Source organism: Neltuma alba, unplaced genomic scaffold (genome assembly GCF_004799145.2).
Source record: "Neltuma alba isolate B1F8T4 unplaced genomic scaffold, ASM479914v2 tig00003244_pilon, whole genome shotgun sequence".
In the NCBI taxonomy this organism is placed as follows: domain Eukaryota; kingdom Viridiplantae; phylum Streptophyta; class Magnoliopsida; order Fabales; family Fabaceae; genus Neltuma; species Neltuma alba.
Genome location: NW_021633204.1, coordinates 1 through 16,442, shown reverse-complemented (window position 1 = coordinate 16,442; position 16,442 = coordinate 1). Strand labels below are relative to the sequence as shown.

Below are 16,442 nucleotides of genomic sequence, written 5' to 3'. Positions count from 1 at the left end.
TGTCTCGATTTAGAAAATATTTTTTAAAATATTTTGAGAGCTTCCAAACACTTTTGATTCACACGAACAGTATCTTCCATTTCAATGTATTTACATGGCAGTTCTCATGTTTTTTAGGCTTGTTACTAGCGTCCGAATTACACAAGGCTATTTTAATAATTGAACTACAGGAATTAATTTCAAATGAGAACTCTGGGCCTGTAGTGATCTTTTAATGAAATTATCCCATATCAAATCTAAAAGTAGAATGTATTTACAAGTAATCTTTTAGCCCAAGCTAGTAGACACAGCTGATCAAAATATGGATAGAAGTTGCTCTCTCTCTCTCTCTCTATATATATATATATGCATGTACGTAGATGTTATGTGGATCTGGTACAATGAATCGATAATGATACACCTGTTCTTTTTTTCTAAAAGAAAAAGTGCACTTGAGATCCATGGGCTCAGCATGGGATCCATTAACGGCCTCCCCAGGGGCTTGGGTTAACCTTTTTTTTTGGGCTAAAATATAGATATCTTTTATTAAAAATAATCCTATTCGAGACAATATTAGATACTAAATGTAGGTACCTTTTCTAGCAGGGATTCAAACCTTAGTTCACCATATTATGAGGGGTTAGCCTCTTCCGCTAAACTCAAACCCCACTGTTGGCCTGGGTTAACTTATGTTTGATTCGGAATTTCCTAAAAAATATCCGTAGAAGGATGTAAAAGCCCCACAAAGCGGTGGAATTCGGCCGCTGTGTTTGTATTTGAGCTGGGAGAGTGAGAGTATCAGATGTGCATTTATATAAAAACTCTGAGACACATGGATTACAACACGCGCCAATAGAAAATTAAACAGTAAGCACACACTACATGAACCTCCCATATCTATGAAAACTCCATGCAACCTATAAGACCCTTTTTTTTCATGAAGGCATTTTTTTATTGGATGCAATCTTATTAAAAACACTATCAAGTATTATATGTAGACACTTCTCTCATCAAGAGTCCAACCCTTAGCTTCCTCACTATAATTTGTAAAACATCAATCTTTTTTATTAGATCCAACCTGTCTTTGTTTTAAGAAGGCATATCCATGGCCTCGGGCCCTCGGCCTTGGCATTCCATGCGGAAGAGCACTTTTAGCTTGGTCCGGGCTTGGACCGGGATCCACATTAAATGAAACCATGATCATATTTGGGTACCACAGAGGGTGACAGCTACCAATGGAAGCGGCTATGGCTCAGATTTCAGTAGAGGCTAGCATGAACGTGCTAGCAAAAGAAATCTCCAAAAGAGGGGGGAAAAAATTTAAAGACAGTGACGTTGATAGTCGCCTAAAGTTAAAGTAACAATCAGTTCGGATATGTTTAGATTGGCATTAGACAAAACTGACTTCTAATTTAACTGATTTTTGTAATTAAAGTTAGAGTATATTTGGATAGGTGTTTTTAAAAAGTCAGTTGGAAAAGTTGAAATTGTTTAGATGATTAATAGAAAAGTTAGTTTAGTTGTCAAATGACTTAAAAAGGTATGGACTTTATTGAATAATAGTTTTTGAAATTTTATGTTTTTAATGTGATAATAGTTTAAAAAACACGTAAAATTATTATGATAAAATATAAATAGTTTATTTGTGAAATTATAAAATAAAAATATTTGTTATGAAAAAAATTTTGAAAATACATTGTAGATAATTAATTAAATATATATAATGGACAAATATGAATATAAATTAAAATTCATTTGGTCTGAATAAAAGTTTATTATACTAACGAAGGAGATGAGACAAGAGGAAAAATGTAAAGGTAAATCTGGGATACTTATTTTTAATAATCACTATTTGAAACTACAATTTGAAAAGTTAGATTTTTCTCCATTGAGTCCAACTGAAGCTGAAAGCCATAAGTTGGTTAGAAAAGTTAGCCAAACCAAACAACAATTTTTGTCTAACTCGGTTTGCAACCTCAATTTTACAAATTCCAAAACACAAACTGCAGTCCAAACATACTCTTAAGTGTGCCGCCTCCAGCCACTATGAACACAAATTCAATTCAAGGGCCCTCCTTCCCCTTCCAAACACGTTCTCGGTTTCTCCCAACTCAGCTCACCCTCTTCTACTTCCTTCTACGTCCCCTCCATATTTACTATTTACGTCAGATTTTCTTTTTTTTTCATAAAAAAATATTTTATGAAGTAAACTTCTGCCTTTTTAACTGTAGTTCTGAGTTATTAAAGCCAAATGTTCATGGTTTAGATTTATTTATTTATTATTTGATACGAATACGATAGGTAGCCATTTTTCATCATCTGAATACTTTCTTTTTTTTCACTAAGCATGTGTACATTTATATTAAAAATAAAAGTGCTGTTAGGTGCTAAATGTAGAAGAATTCATATTTTTATTCATCCTGTTTTCTTGTGTAAATTCAATACTTTCATATTTAGTGAATTTTACCAGATAAAGTTTAATTTCGTTTGTTTTGTTGGCCAGGCCTTCATACCCAACTGTCGTCCTTTGGATTTAAAAAGGACAAACATCTGCCCAAAAAAAAGACAAAAAAACGTCACCATAAACAACACATCACTTCATGATGCACCATGAACGTGAATGTCCCATCGTGCCGGCAATAATTATAATTTGACAAAAAAAATTAATATAATTTTAATCCCCTAAATTTGATTTTATTTTGATTTTAGTCCTTCAAGTTTAATTTATTAAGTTTTTCCATTTAAAACATTAATTCTTATAGTTTAATAAAAAAACTGAATTATTTTGCCCTTTAAAACTTACTATTTAAAATTTAAAGGATCAAAGTCAAAATAAAAATAAAAATAAAAATATATTTGAAAAATTAAAAATCATACTACTTCCGATCCTTAATATAAGATCATATTTGATTTTTATTTTGATTATAAATATAATATCCCAATCCACTTTATCTCTCATATTTATATATTTTTTCCAAAGTAACCCTTTTAACAATGATAGTTCGAGTCAATACACTTGATTAGTAAGGATATTTTAGAAAAGATAATACCTATTTAGGACAAACAACTAACTCAGCTTATTTTCTTAATCTCCTTAAATTAGTCAATTGGTTCTTTTAATCAGGACCGAAAGTAGGATTAACCAACAAAAAAATTAAAGAGAGAGACCTCCTGACTGACTGACTCACACATTGCCACGGAGACACTTTCTTTCTGCATTCTTGTTTTTTCCCTTCCTTGCATTTGCATTTTTGCCTCACACAAGTTTATCGGGTCATTACGGATTTTTGTTTTTTATTATTTCACATCAAGTCAATGCCTCGACCAACCTAAAACCATCAGAATATTAATCTTGTAATTAACTATTTCTCTCTATAATTTAGATTATCTTTTAAAAAGTTATTTTACAAAATTCAAGATAAAGAGATATGTGGGAAAAAAATTATTTTCACTTGCATGAAGGTATTTTAAGTGCTCTTAAAAACAATCAAGCATAGTGATGCTTACGGCTTGCTTACGTCACAAGACATACTGATTCCCTCCAATCTTGTTTATAACACACTTAAAAAGGATTTTGTGTGGTTAATTTTATTATAAGGTACCATATTGTTTATTTTATCATAATTTTTTTCTTTTACCGTTTATCTAATCGTGGTGCAGGAAAGTAGCAAACTTTTTTAATGATATATTTAATCTGGACAAATTTTTTCTTAATTTTTAGAAAAAGAATTGACGAGCATTAAGATTTGTATAGATTTTTCAAAAATGCCACAGGTTATTTATAAATAGAATCCGAACGAATCCATTTAAAAATCCGAACGGACAAGTATAAGGTAACACAAATTCGCTGGCACAAAAAAAAAAACACAAATTCAGAAAATAATATAATATATAGAATCCAAATCCAGAATTGGCAAATAAAATAAAGAAAAAATTATCCACAGATGTTTATTTGACGAATTAATTGGTCAGTGATCTCTAAATTCATCGCTATATGTTTTATATTAGAGGTAATACTGAATTACTGACATTTCGAAAGACCTCGTCCACTTTTTTTGATTTCAGGAATCATTGAGCAATTAGCTTTTAAACAGATATCCTCAGTCCAATTGCATGCTGGGAGATAAATCAAACAAAGAAAATTAAGACGGGGGGAAAAACAAAACAGAAGCGTGTTCTCAATTGGCTCCCAAGTTTCGGCCCAAAAAAAAAAAACAATTGGCTCCCAAGTTACGTGTCAGATGAGGATGTGCTTATAAAATACTTCTCCGGTCCTAAATATAAGACCCTTATATAGTGTATATATATAAGTGTATATAAAGATATTAGGATCGAAAGATTTTAGAGATACTCCGTCTCTGTGGGAGGCATCCTTTGCGATCCACGAAGAATGTTTTCATCCACAGAATACTGAAAGAATCGTCATCGTCTTCTAGAAAGTATTTAAATTTTCTAACGTTCTGAATTCCTAAAATTTAATGTTGTTTGAGTTTTGATTCTTTTAGAATGTACCTCATTTTGATCTTGTTTCTTAGAATTTAATCTTGTTTTAATTTTATCCAGGTTTCATGGCCACAATACTATTTTTGGGATAAAATTTTTTAGAGGAATCAAAATAAAGTTAAATTTTAGGAATCAGAGCCATTGATTTTTAATTTCAAGGACTAAAATCCAAATAATGTCAACTTTCGGAGATCTAAATTAAACTACAATGAGATGAAATTTCATGAATTGAAGATGATATATTAGCCCCTTTCTTTCTTTTTCTTTTTTTTTTGTCTAGCCCACGATATTTACTAACGATACAGTGATTAATCCTTTTATACTATAAAAATCCTTTTATACTACAAATTTTTTGAGAGGATCTTAGTATTAGCCATGGGACCCCCTCTATAGATATTGCTAGAGACTGAACCCCTAAGTAAATGCTTAAAAAGCCCAACTGAATATCAATTATGGCAAGTGTCATGGTTATATTAACTCCTTTTCTTGTCATTAATTTCGTAATCTTTGATGCAGCACTGTAGTCATTAATTTCGTATTGCCTCTCTTTTTGGGTCATGAAGTAAAGTAGGCCTTGATATTGAGTTAAGGAAATCAATCAAAAGGAACTCAGTAGGCAGAAGATGCTTCTAATATGTGTCACACCCAAGAAAAGAATACTACCTCCGCTCCTTGATATAAGATTCTGTTTGACTTTTATATTGGTCTTAAATATAAGACTCCAATTTATTTTGTCTCTCATATTTACTCAATTTTTTTCAAGATAGTCTTTCTAATAATTATAATTTTAACCAACATACTTGACTAGTAAGGATATTTTAGAAAAGATAACACATATTTATCATAAATAACTAACTTAACTTCTTTCTTAATTTTTTCAAATTAGTCAACAGGCTTTTATAATTAGAACCAGAGATAGTATCTTTTTTCTTTGCCCACCACAATAAAAAAAAACCATTTTCAAGAAAAAAAGATATTTCATGTCTTAACTAATTAAAATCTTTGTTTACTTCTAAAAAAAAAATAACATTTTCCTGGCAGTTATTCTCTTCGGTTTAATATGTCTACATGCTAGGTTGAGTTTACTAAACATAATTTAGTTGTCATTTTGACTAATGTAAAAGAAAATTTTATCAATTGAAAAATTAGAGTGAAATCATATTTTGAATTTGGAAGGCCCTAAATCAAGAGAAAAAATAACTAAATAAAAAAAGAAGAAGCGTATAGATAAAACTGTACCTGTTGAAAGTGATTTAAAACAAAACATAAATTCTTGATTTATGACTAGCACTTTCATATTTACCACGTCCTCAGTCTAGTTTGGAGTAAAAAGCACAAACATCAGCAGTACATCACAACGAAATGCGATATTTAATAACGGGTTGAGTGCATTGGCCAGTAGGCACGCGGTAGGAGGCATCAATTATGGTCCATGAATTAATTTTCCATCCAAAAAATATTCTACGAATCACAATTAATGATCGTCTTCTTCAATGTACCTTCCTCCATTTTCTTCACGTGAAATAAATTAGGCTTACTTTTTCGATGCAACACTTGTAACCCCTTTTTTTGGGCCAATAGTTTATGCCCATTTAAACCATATGCTGCTTCGTCTCTTATTATAAAATCTTTTAAAATAAATTATGTAATTTAAAAAAACAGTTAAAATTAGTTTAAAGCAATTAATACATAATAAATATAATTTTTTTCAAATATATTCTTATATATAAATGGGCAGATGTGAGAAAGTAACAGTAATATAAATAAAAAAAGAGAATATATTAAATACATTAAATTAAGGGTAAAATAGGTAATAATATATTAAATGTTCAGACAAACTCAAAAGAGATCTTATAAAAAGAGGCAAACCTATTCAAAAAATTAGATCCTGGGATAAGAGATGGAGGGAGTATGTTTTTAAGGGCTAATTAAATTCCGAAAATGATAAATAGAGGTTCGTGTTAACTAGTGTGATTCTCGTTATAATGTAAAACTAATCTTATATTTGTTTGTGTGAGGGAAATGAAAGGGAGGAAAAATTTTAATGAGTTTGCTTTAAAAAAAACTTGCAGAAGTGTAGTTATAAAAAATTAATGAATAAAATATATTAAAAAAGAAAAAAATTAATTAAAAGATTTCAACCCAATATTTTTAACTTTTTAAATTCAACTCATGAAAGTTGTCCTTCACAGTTCATAGTATTAAGTCAAAAGAAACACCAAAATGATAAGATCTGGTTTACTTATTATAAAATAGATTTTATATTAAAGACTGAAGATAATATATTATATATGTTAAATGAAATTTGAAACTGATAGTCAAGAACCACCACAAGCAAACTGTGCCACGTGATGGATCTCCCTCAGCATCCTAGTATTAATTACTCTTGTTTAATTATATACATTAAAACTCTACGTAGGTGAAAATACTACAATTATTTTAATATAGGGATATTTTTTTAGAATATATTATAAATTTGAAAAACAAAATTAATTGAGATCTTATATTTAAGATTACCGATTAGCTCATATATTTAGAATTGGAGATAATGTGTGTATATATTATATAGATAGATAAGGGCCATCTTTGGGAATGAGTCATATATATTTTACTCCTCCCGTGTTTAATACAATATCTAATTAATTAATTTGAGTAGACTAATAATATTAGTTAAATTAGTTAATATGATATATTTTTTTAACATGTTAAGCATTTTTCTTAATTCTCTTTTGTCTCTTTTCTACTTGATTATTATCGAAAGAATATTAATAAGATTAATTTAGAAAAAAAATTGATAAACATATAAAATAAATCTTACATATAAAACCAATAATAGCTCTCTAATTTAGATCTTACACTGAAGGAGTATTTAAGTTTACAGAGTCTTATATATCAGGAAAGATCTAATAAATAGGACCGTACCCAAGGGTTTTTTTGACATGGTTTGCTTGTCGCCCGAGGGCATTATAAAAAAGGTGAGGGGAGAATGGGAGATTAAGAAAACAGAAGGAAGAAAACAATGGAGAAACGAAATGAAAGGACGAAGGCACCTACTGTTTTAACATTGGCATGAAAAAGTAGACCCTTCACGGTGGGGAAGAGGCAACGTATGAAGAGTGGTAGGTGCCTCTAACGAGCGAACACCATAGCTCCACGATGCCTTCCTCTGTTATATGTTGAGGTAGTTGGCTTGGCTTGATTTATGAACACCTCCTCTTTCATCAACCAATATTCAGACTCCCCCACCTTCATGTCCTTTTCCATCATAAAGCCCACCCCATTTATGTACATACTTGCAAATGCCTCTATAAATACTCTGTTGTCATCACTTTTTCTTTCCCACAATAACCAAACGCTATTAATTATCCCTAGCATGGAGGTCGAGAGGGTGCAAGCTATTGCCACCTTATCCATGAACACCGGCTCGATTCCGGCAGAGTTTATTCGGCCGGAGAAAGAGCAGCCGGCCATGACCACGTTTCATGGTCCTGTGCCTGACATACCCACCATTGATCTCAGCCATCCTGACCAGGACCATCTGGTGGAGTTGATCTCTAGGGCAAGCCAGGAGTGGGGTCTGTTCCAGGTGGTGAACCATGGTATCCCCAGTGACTTGCTGCAAAAGTTGCGCAGTGTTGGCAGAGACTTCTTTGAACTCCCCCAGCAGGAGAAGGAGAAGTACGCCAAGCCACCTCAAGGCTTCGAAGGCTATGGAACCATGCTTCAGAAAGATGCCCACGGAAAGAAAGCCTGGGTCGATCATCTTTTTCACCTTATATGGCCTCCCTCCAAAATCAACTACCAGTTTTGGCCCAAGAACCCTCCATCTTACAGGTATATACATGCATGCATACATACACATATTTTCTTGTTATTGATCTCCAGCACAATATACACACACTTAACATGTGCAGGGAGGTGAACGAAGAGTATGCAAAACATGTGAGAGAAGTGGGAGACAGGCTTTTCAAGTACCTGTCATTGGGGTTGGGGTTGGAAGAGAATGCGATGAAGGAGGGGGTGGGGGGAGAAGAGCTGGAGTACATGATGAAGATAAACTATTATCCGCCGTGTCCTCGGCCGGATCTGGCTTTGGGTGTCACTCCTCACACCGACTTTTCCACGCTCACCATTCTCGTCCCCAACGAAGTTCCAGGCCTTCAGGTCCTCAAAGATGAACGTTGGATCGACGCCAAGTATATCCCCGACGCCTTGATTGTTCACATTGGCGACCAGATTCAGGTTTGCTTTTCCCCCCCTTCATTTTTCACGCCCATGCCACGGCAGATCTGAACAAAGTATGCGTATATGATAACTCGTGGTCGTGGACCTCTTAATTATTTGTTTATCTAATTAATTACCATGATGTCGTCGGCACGGACTTTTCTTAATTAACTCCCATTATGCGCGATTAAATTCTGTCCATGAGCTCTATTATTAAATGCTGAAAAGTCTGAATATATACGAACATTATTGAAGTGGGATATATAGATATACATAAATAGTATAAATATAAGACCCAGTATTTACCTAGCTATCATTTTCAGAGTGGGAAAAGAAATAAGTTAATAATGATAGTTTTCCCGAAACACCCCCCATTTATTAAGTCACACACCTACTTCATTCACGCATTTAATTAATTAAATTTTCAAATGATGCATTAAATAGAATTATTTTGGGAACAAAACATTTAAAAATGGATAAGAGGCTATATATTAAGGACTTAAAATTTGACACGAAGGTGAAGATTTTTGAATGTATTAGCCTAGCTATTAGGTCTCATATTTTTTCCTGTACCCTTTGTCCTTATTTAGATTATTTCCTGTGAACCTCTCTTATGTGAATATAATTGTCTTTTCATATCTATATATAGAAAAAAGGAATAATTTATTTATTTTTTTTTGGGGGCATCGTCTCATACTGTAATTAATTACTCTTACATGATGTGATGGCCTTATGAAACAGAAGCGTGAAGTGCGGAATAATATTAATGGGCATAGAGGGAGGGAGGCTATATATTGAAAGTTGTGGATATATATTGTTTTAAAGAGGAAAAAAAAAGGTGAATAAGTGGAATGTGATTTTGTGAACAGATAGCGAGCAATGGCAAGTACAGGAGCGTGCTGCACAGAACGAAAGTGGACAAGGACAGAACCAGGATGTCTTGGCCAGTGTTCTTGGAGCCGCCCGGCGACTTTGTTGTCGGACCTCTGCCCCAGCTCCTCTCTCATGATCACCCTCCCATCTGCAAGCCTCGTTCCTTCAAGGACCATCGCTTCTCTAAACTCAACAAGATTCCCCTCCACAATTAGATCCTCTTCTTCTTCCTTCCTTCCTTCCTTTTCTTTCCATTTCCCACCCTCGCTCTTTTTCATGCATGTGTCTGACACAAAAGAAGCATACTTTCATGTCATGTACTGAGCTTAATCTGCATAATTATATATTATCTCACTTGGAAAAGGCTCTCAGATGAGACCCAGGAGACAAACTTGACTCATTTCTTTTCATAATTTCTCTCAACTGCTGGTTCTTTTTGGCTTGTCCGCTTGTGTGTTTCTGAGTGTATGTATTGTGATTTGCTATGTACTTCCATTTGTTCATTGGTGATTATAATTTGATCTGTGTTATAAACTTGCGCGGATCAGATTTTAGTAACTGCATGTATGGGTTGTTACCAAGTTTGTGCACTTTCCTCCCTTGTTGGGTTTACTTCCTCTGCGCCAAGCCTTTCAATCTATGATTTGTTAATCAGATTATTCCCTCTCTTTTCCCTAATTCTGTATGTACGCCCGCTATTTGCTCTCCCACATTACATTTAAACTGTTCTTTTCTGCTATGGGAAATTAATTCTCTCATTTTTTGTTGTAAAAGTAAACATACTAGCTCTGGTGTTTAATATAAGAACTAGTTGACTAATTTGAGTATATTAAGGATATCAGTTAAGCTAGTTATTTGTGATAAATAAGTGTAGTTTTTTTAAAAATATCCTTGCTAATTAAGTATATTTACTAGAATTACCATTATTATAAGAACTATCTTAAAAAAAATAAATAAATATGAGAAATATAGTGAATTAGAATTTTATATTTAGGAGTAAAATAAAAATTAAACAAACTCTTATATTAAAGACGGGAGGTAGTAGAAGTAAAAATCATACTCCCTCTAGCTTTAAATATAAGACTTATTTTATAATGTAAATTATATTACAAAATAAATATTATATCTAGTATCAGAAGAGTATTTTATAATAAACGAATCATATCATATATCTTCTTTTTTTTGCCAACAAATCGTGTCGTATATCTTATAATATTACCTTCAGTCCTAATTATAAGAGTTAGTTGATTAATTAGAGAAGATTAAGGAAATAAGTTAGATTAGTTATTTGTAATAAATAAGTGTTGTCTTTCCTAAATATCCTTACTAATCAAGTTTATTAGCTAAAATTATCATTGTTAGAAGAACTACTTTAGGAAAAAATATATAATATAAGAGACAAAGTGAATAAGAGTCTTATATTTAACATCAAAATAAAAATAAATAAGATCTTATATTAAAAAGTGGATGTAGTGTGAAACAAAATTGTGTTATTTATAAATTACAATCAATACTCTGAAATTCGATGCGAAGCAGTGGCGCTTTGTTTTTTGACTTGCCAGGCATGGCGCGAACGAGGAAAGGATTCTCTTCACCTTCCTCCCCCAGTACTTTACTTCTATCCTCAGTGTCATCGGATGAAATTTTAACAGTCAAGATTTAATACTCCCTCCGTTTCTTATTATAAGAGACAAATAACCGAAGTATGTTGATAAAAAAACAGTTAAAATTAGCTAAGAACAATTAATGTGTAAAAAGTATAATTTTTTTTCAAAAATACCCTCATTAATAAGGAGAGAGAGCATGAGAGAGAATAATTAAATTATTAAAAGAAAGAGAAGTGAGAGGGAGAAAGAGTGTGAGTTGAAGATAATAAATATGGGTAAAATAGTAAATCAACAAAAAAAAGTAGAGACAACTTGTAAGTGTCTCTTATATATAGGAACATGCCATAAGCATCAAATGTCTCTTATAATAAAGAACGGAGGGAGTATTCTATAAGATTTAGCATTATTAGCTCAATTACTTGGCATTGATATATAATCTGAGGATTGATCTCTCATGTTCCTTAAATTTAGCATGACTAATAATTTTATGAAATATTAGATTTGAGCCATCAAATTTGATCCAATGAGTGACAAGAAAAGAGAGGAGAAAATGGAAAGGGAAGAAAATCCTCTGCTGGGCATGGATTCTTGTCTTTTGATGCAAATCCATTGATGTGATTTTTGTCAACGAAACAAAACTAGTAGAATTCTTTATACTTTAACATTTTTTTTTCCATTTCTGGAAAACAATAAAAATTTAGAAATGGAGGGCGATTTTCGCGGCGAGCCAACACTGTTTGGTTTCGCCGTTGACGACCCTGCCCCGAGCATTTCTTCTTCTGCTCGACTATATGACGATGCAATGATCGTCTTCCACTTTTGCAATTGGTGTTACTCATGAGTCCGTTTCGCCACCTCTCCGAGGACCGTCACGAAACCGGTCCAACTGGCTCTTGCTCCGCTTCACTCTCATCGGAGCCACACCGTGGTCCGGCCTCAGGAACGTCGTCATTCCGATCACACTCAACCATTGGTCATTCTTATGGCTCCGCGCAACGCGTCTCCTCCGCTCTGGTCCAACGTTCCGTGTCTGCGATAACCTCCCGCCAACACAGCCACCGGGGGGTCATGATCAATGGCATTGTCGGGAACGGAATCTCCGGCATCCTGTACAAGTGGGTCAATTACGGTCGCGGGTGGCGCGCGCGGTGGTTCGTACTCCAGGATGGCGTTCTTTCGTATTTCAAAATTCACGGTCCCAATAAGCTCGTGCTCAATAGCGAAGTCGAAAGGGGATCAATGGTCATCGGGGAAGAGTCTCTGCGTCGAATTGCTAGTCACCGCAATAATCCCTCTCGCCAACGCAAACCCGTCTGCGAAATCCATCTCATGGTCTTTCTCGATTCAACTTCGCCCAATTATTGATACGATTATTCTTTTCGAACAATTGGATACGTACGATACGGAACAAGTAATTTTTGAATGTTACGCATAAATTGATGTAGGTGTGTTCAATAAGAGAGAGCAAATCCGATGAGAGGAGGTTTTCTGTGAAAACGGGGACGAAGAAGAGGCTACATCTGAGGGCGGAGAGCAGGGAGGACAGGGACGCATGGGTGGAGGCATTGAAGGCCGTGAAGGGTTTGTATCCACGCTCGCCGAAGAATGTAGAGATAATGGCTCCGCACGAGACGATGTTAATGTCCACCCAGAAGTTAAGGCAACGCCTCCTGGAGGAGGGTGTGAGTGAGATTGCCATTCAGGAGAGTGAAAATATTATGAGAAGCGAGCTCGCACAGATGCAAAAGCACATTATGGCCCTCAAGCAAAAGCAGAAGCTCCTTTTGGACTCGTTGCGCCATTTAGAGGCAAGTCTTCTAATCTAGATTTAATAAAATGTTCTTCTTCTTTTACCAATCTAAATAACTCAAAAACTGAGAAAGAGAGAACATTCGTATCTAAGTTAAAGGCCTTTAACTCGTGGTTTTTTCTTTTATTTCTTTGTACATCAAGGTAAATGAATAGCTTAATTATTCTTTTTTATGATTGGTGAGCGGATTGCATTTTTTAGACAGAAAAGGTTGACTTGGAAAACACACTCATTAACGAAACCCAAAGGCAGTCAAAGGTCGATGTTGGAGATTCTCTCACATTAAAGCGTGAAAAGTTTAGCGGTACGTTTTGCTCTTCCTAACTAATGTTGCTTCACTTGTGGCAGTACAGCAAACACACCCTACATAGGTTTCTGATGGGTGGCATCGCTACCACCTGCTTGAATTAATTAGTACTATATATCTGGGTTTCCCATCTGTGAAGGCCAGGGGTGGCTTACTCCTACAGTACTAATGAGTCCTTTGGGCTGATCCTGAAAAGATTTCAAGAAATAAGAGGCCCGGTTCAGTTTCATGACCCCATGGATGATCAAGCTTCTACCCCTATATAATATCACAGAGACGTAGAGTTTTTTCTTTCTTCCCCCTCTTTTTTATTACAGGGAAGCACAACACACACTCTTTCTCGTTAAAGATAGCTCCAGGAACAACTTTTGAATGATGTTAATAGCATGACATCTTTTCCAATGTCAATACCAGCTATGGCGACTTGTAGCAGCTTCCATGTAACTTTATCAATTAGAACAGCTATAACTACATTCTTTTCACAATTCTTTTTGCAAAAGGAAAATAGACCACTCCTGCGCCTGAAGAAACGGACTAAACAGAGGAAGAGTTGGAAAAGGAGAATATAATATGTTCGATACATTCTTTGTTACCCATCCCTCTAATCATTTCACTCTTGTGATATTATACACAGATGGAAGCCCGAGTGGTTCTTCTGACGATCAAGACCGGCACGATCAGTCTGACGATGACAATGATGCATTCTTTGATACAAGTGATATTCTTTCGTTAACTTCTTCCAGAGAAAAAGATTCTGATTCTGATTGTGAGGAGACTTCTACTGACGAACGTGATGCAAATTCGCTCACTGGATTTGCGAGATCCAATTATCCCCAGGTGATGCGACGAAAGAAATTGCCCGATCCCGTTGAGAAAGAGAAGGCAGCCAGCCTCTGGTCAATAATTAAAGATAATATTGGGAAGGATCTCACTAGCGTTTGCCTCCCAGTCTACTTCAATGAGCCTCTGTCCTCATTACAGAAATGCTGTGAAGACCTCGAGTATTCTTACCTTCTAGACCGAGCATTTGAATGGGGTCAAAAGGTTAGTTTCCATTCTCGAATTAGAGTTAGTTATATGGGATTGTTCACAAAGGCAATTGTTAAAGCCCAAAGTTCCAAATGTTAGTGCAATATTTTTGACTGCGACATCAATCCATTGTATTGATACACAGGGTAACAGTCTTATGAGGGTGCTAGATGTGGCTGCATTTGCAGTTTCAGGGTATTCTAGCACTCTTGGGAGGAGTTGCAAACCATTTAATCCACTGTTGGGTGAGACGTATGAGGCAGATTTCCCAGATAAAGGCTTTCGCTTTATCTCTGAGAAGGTATAGTACGTAGTGCAGAAACTTGGCATTTACTCCTCAAAAAGAAAATATCAACGAAAATGAAAAGATTGAACCAATTTTCTCTTTGAATATGATACCATTGAGATAGGTCAGTCACCATCCCATGGTTGTCGCATGCCATTGTGAGGGAACTGGCTGGAAATTTTGGGGTGACGGCAATCTAAAAAGTAAATTCCGGGGTCGTTCAATTCAGCTTGATCCTGTCGGTTTACTGACCATCGAGTTTGATGACGGGGAAGTCTTTCGGTGGAGCAAGGTATTGTCATAATAGGATTTACTTGTGCATCTCTTTTATGAACATCTACTGACTACTCGAACCTAATTTTCGTACGATTTAAATAATTGTCTAGCAATAGTTGCATTAATTACCTATATCTTCTAAGATCTGGCTTCTGATTGTCTAATATTCTATCATCAGGTAACAACATCCATTTACAATCTGATTTTAGGAAAACTGTACTGTGATCATTATGGGACAATGCGCATAGAAGGGAATCGTGAGTATTCTTGCAAGCTTAATTTAAGGAGCAGTCAATAATGGATCGAAACCCTCACCAGGTACCCCTTCTAATACTCCTAGTTTCTATTTTCTTGCTTTTGGATGTGGGGAATCAAGGAAATTTAAATTGTGTTGGATTTTCTTAGAAATGTGTTACCTGGGCCTTTCTGACTTTAACTGCGTTTAAGTTAAAACAGCTTCATGTGCTGTTATATTTCACTCTTCCTCATGCGCTTTACTTTGTAGCAGTTTGGACTTCCTTTTCTTTTCCTCATGTAGCTATCGACTTGAATAAATCCTATAAATTTGATGGAAGATATTGTTACATTTGGAATTATCTTGGCAAAGAACAATTGATCTACTGAGTACTTGATCATGCGGCGTAATATAATTGTGGTGCAGGTGCAAGGCGTGGTGGAAGATAAGAATGGTAAAACAATAGCAACTATATACGGGAAATGGGACGAGAGCATGCACTGTATAATTAATGACAATTCTAAAAGGAAAAAATCCAGTGGGTCGTCTAAATCATGTCTGCTGTGGAAGCGGAATGAACCACCCCTGCACACTACAAGATACAATCTTACCGAATTTGCTATTGCACTAAACGAAATCACACCCGGACTCAAGGCAAGTGCTTTTCTTGAATGCTTTCGCAAACATGGGAAGCATTGTCCTCTGTGGTTGTGTCAAGAGTTTGTGACATTAAAATTGTCAAACAGGGGAAGTTGCCGCCCACAGATTCGAGGCTGAGACCCGATCAAGGTTTTTGGAGGATGGAGAGTATGAAATGGCCAATACTGAGAAGTTGCGGCTGGAGACGAGACAGCGACAGGTATGATATGGGCATATGAAATTCACTTCTTCTTTTTTTTTTCGGGGTGTTTTATGCAGTTTTTAATGCAAGAGTGAGTTAAATTAACAGGCAAGAAGGATGCAAGAAAAGGGTTGGAAACCAAGGTGGTTTGTAAAGGACAAAGACGGCATCTACCGTTATGCTGGCGGGTACTGGGAGGCCAGGGACAAGGGCATCTGGGAATCTTGCCCTGACGTATTTGGCCAAATTCCAAATGATACTGATCTTGATCCAACTTCACCTTCCTAATTTCTCAGCTCTTTCGCCCTTGTATGTAATTTAGAGGCCACGCTAAACTAACAGCAACATGGTACAGATAAGAATTTTTGATGAAGCATCTTCTCAATCAAGTCTCAATTTTTTTGGCAGTTCACAGCTCCATTTAGCGTTGGGCAGTTCAGATGATATGGCACAGTCTAGTTTTATTTGTTTG

The 16,442-nt window shown here is 35.2% G+C and overlaps 1 protein-coding gene and 1 pseudogene across 1 annotated transcript; both read left to right on the top strand.

The window, feature by feature from the left end:
• Nucleotides 1-7,791: 7,791 nt before the first annotated feature.
• LOC114741042 (flavonol synthase/flavanone 3-hydroxylase-like) lies at nt 7,792-10,198 on the top strand. The gene is made up of 3 exons (XM_028929302.1): nt 7,792-8,316; nt 8,397-8,724; nt 9,576-10,198. The coding sequence occupies exons 1-3, from the start codon at nt 7,856-7,858 to the stop codon at nt 9,792-9,794; spliced, it is 1,008 nt and encodes a 335-aa protein (XP_028785135.1). The 5' UTR covers nt 7,792-7,855; the 3' UTR covers nt 9,795-10,198.
• A 1,526-nt stretch (nt 10,199-11,724) lies between these two features.
• Nucleotides 11,725-16,377, top strand: LOC114741039 (oxysterol-binding protein-related protein 1C-like; annotated as a pseudogene).
• Nucleotides 16,378-16,442: the final 65 nt, after the last annotated feature.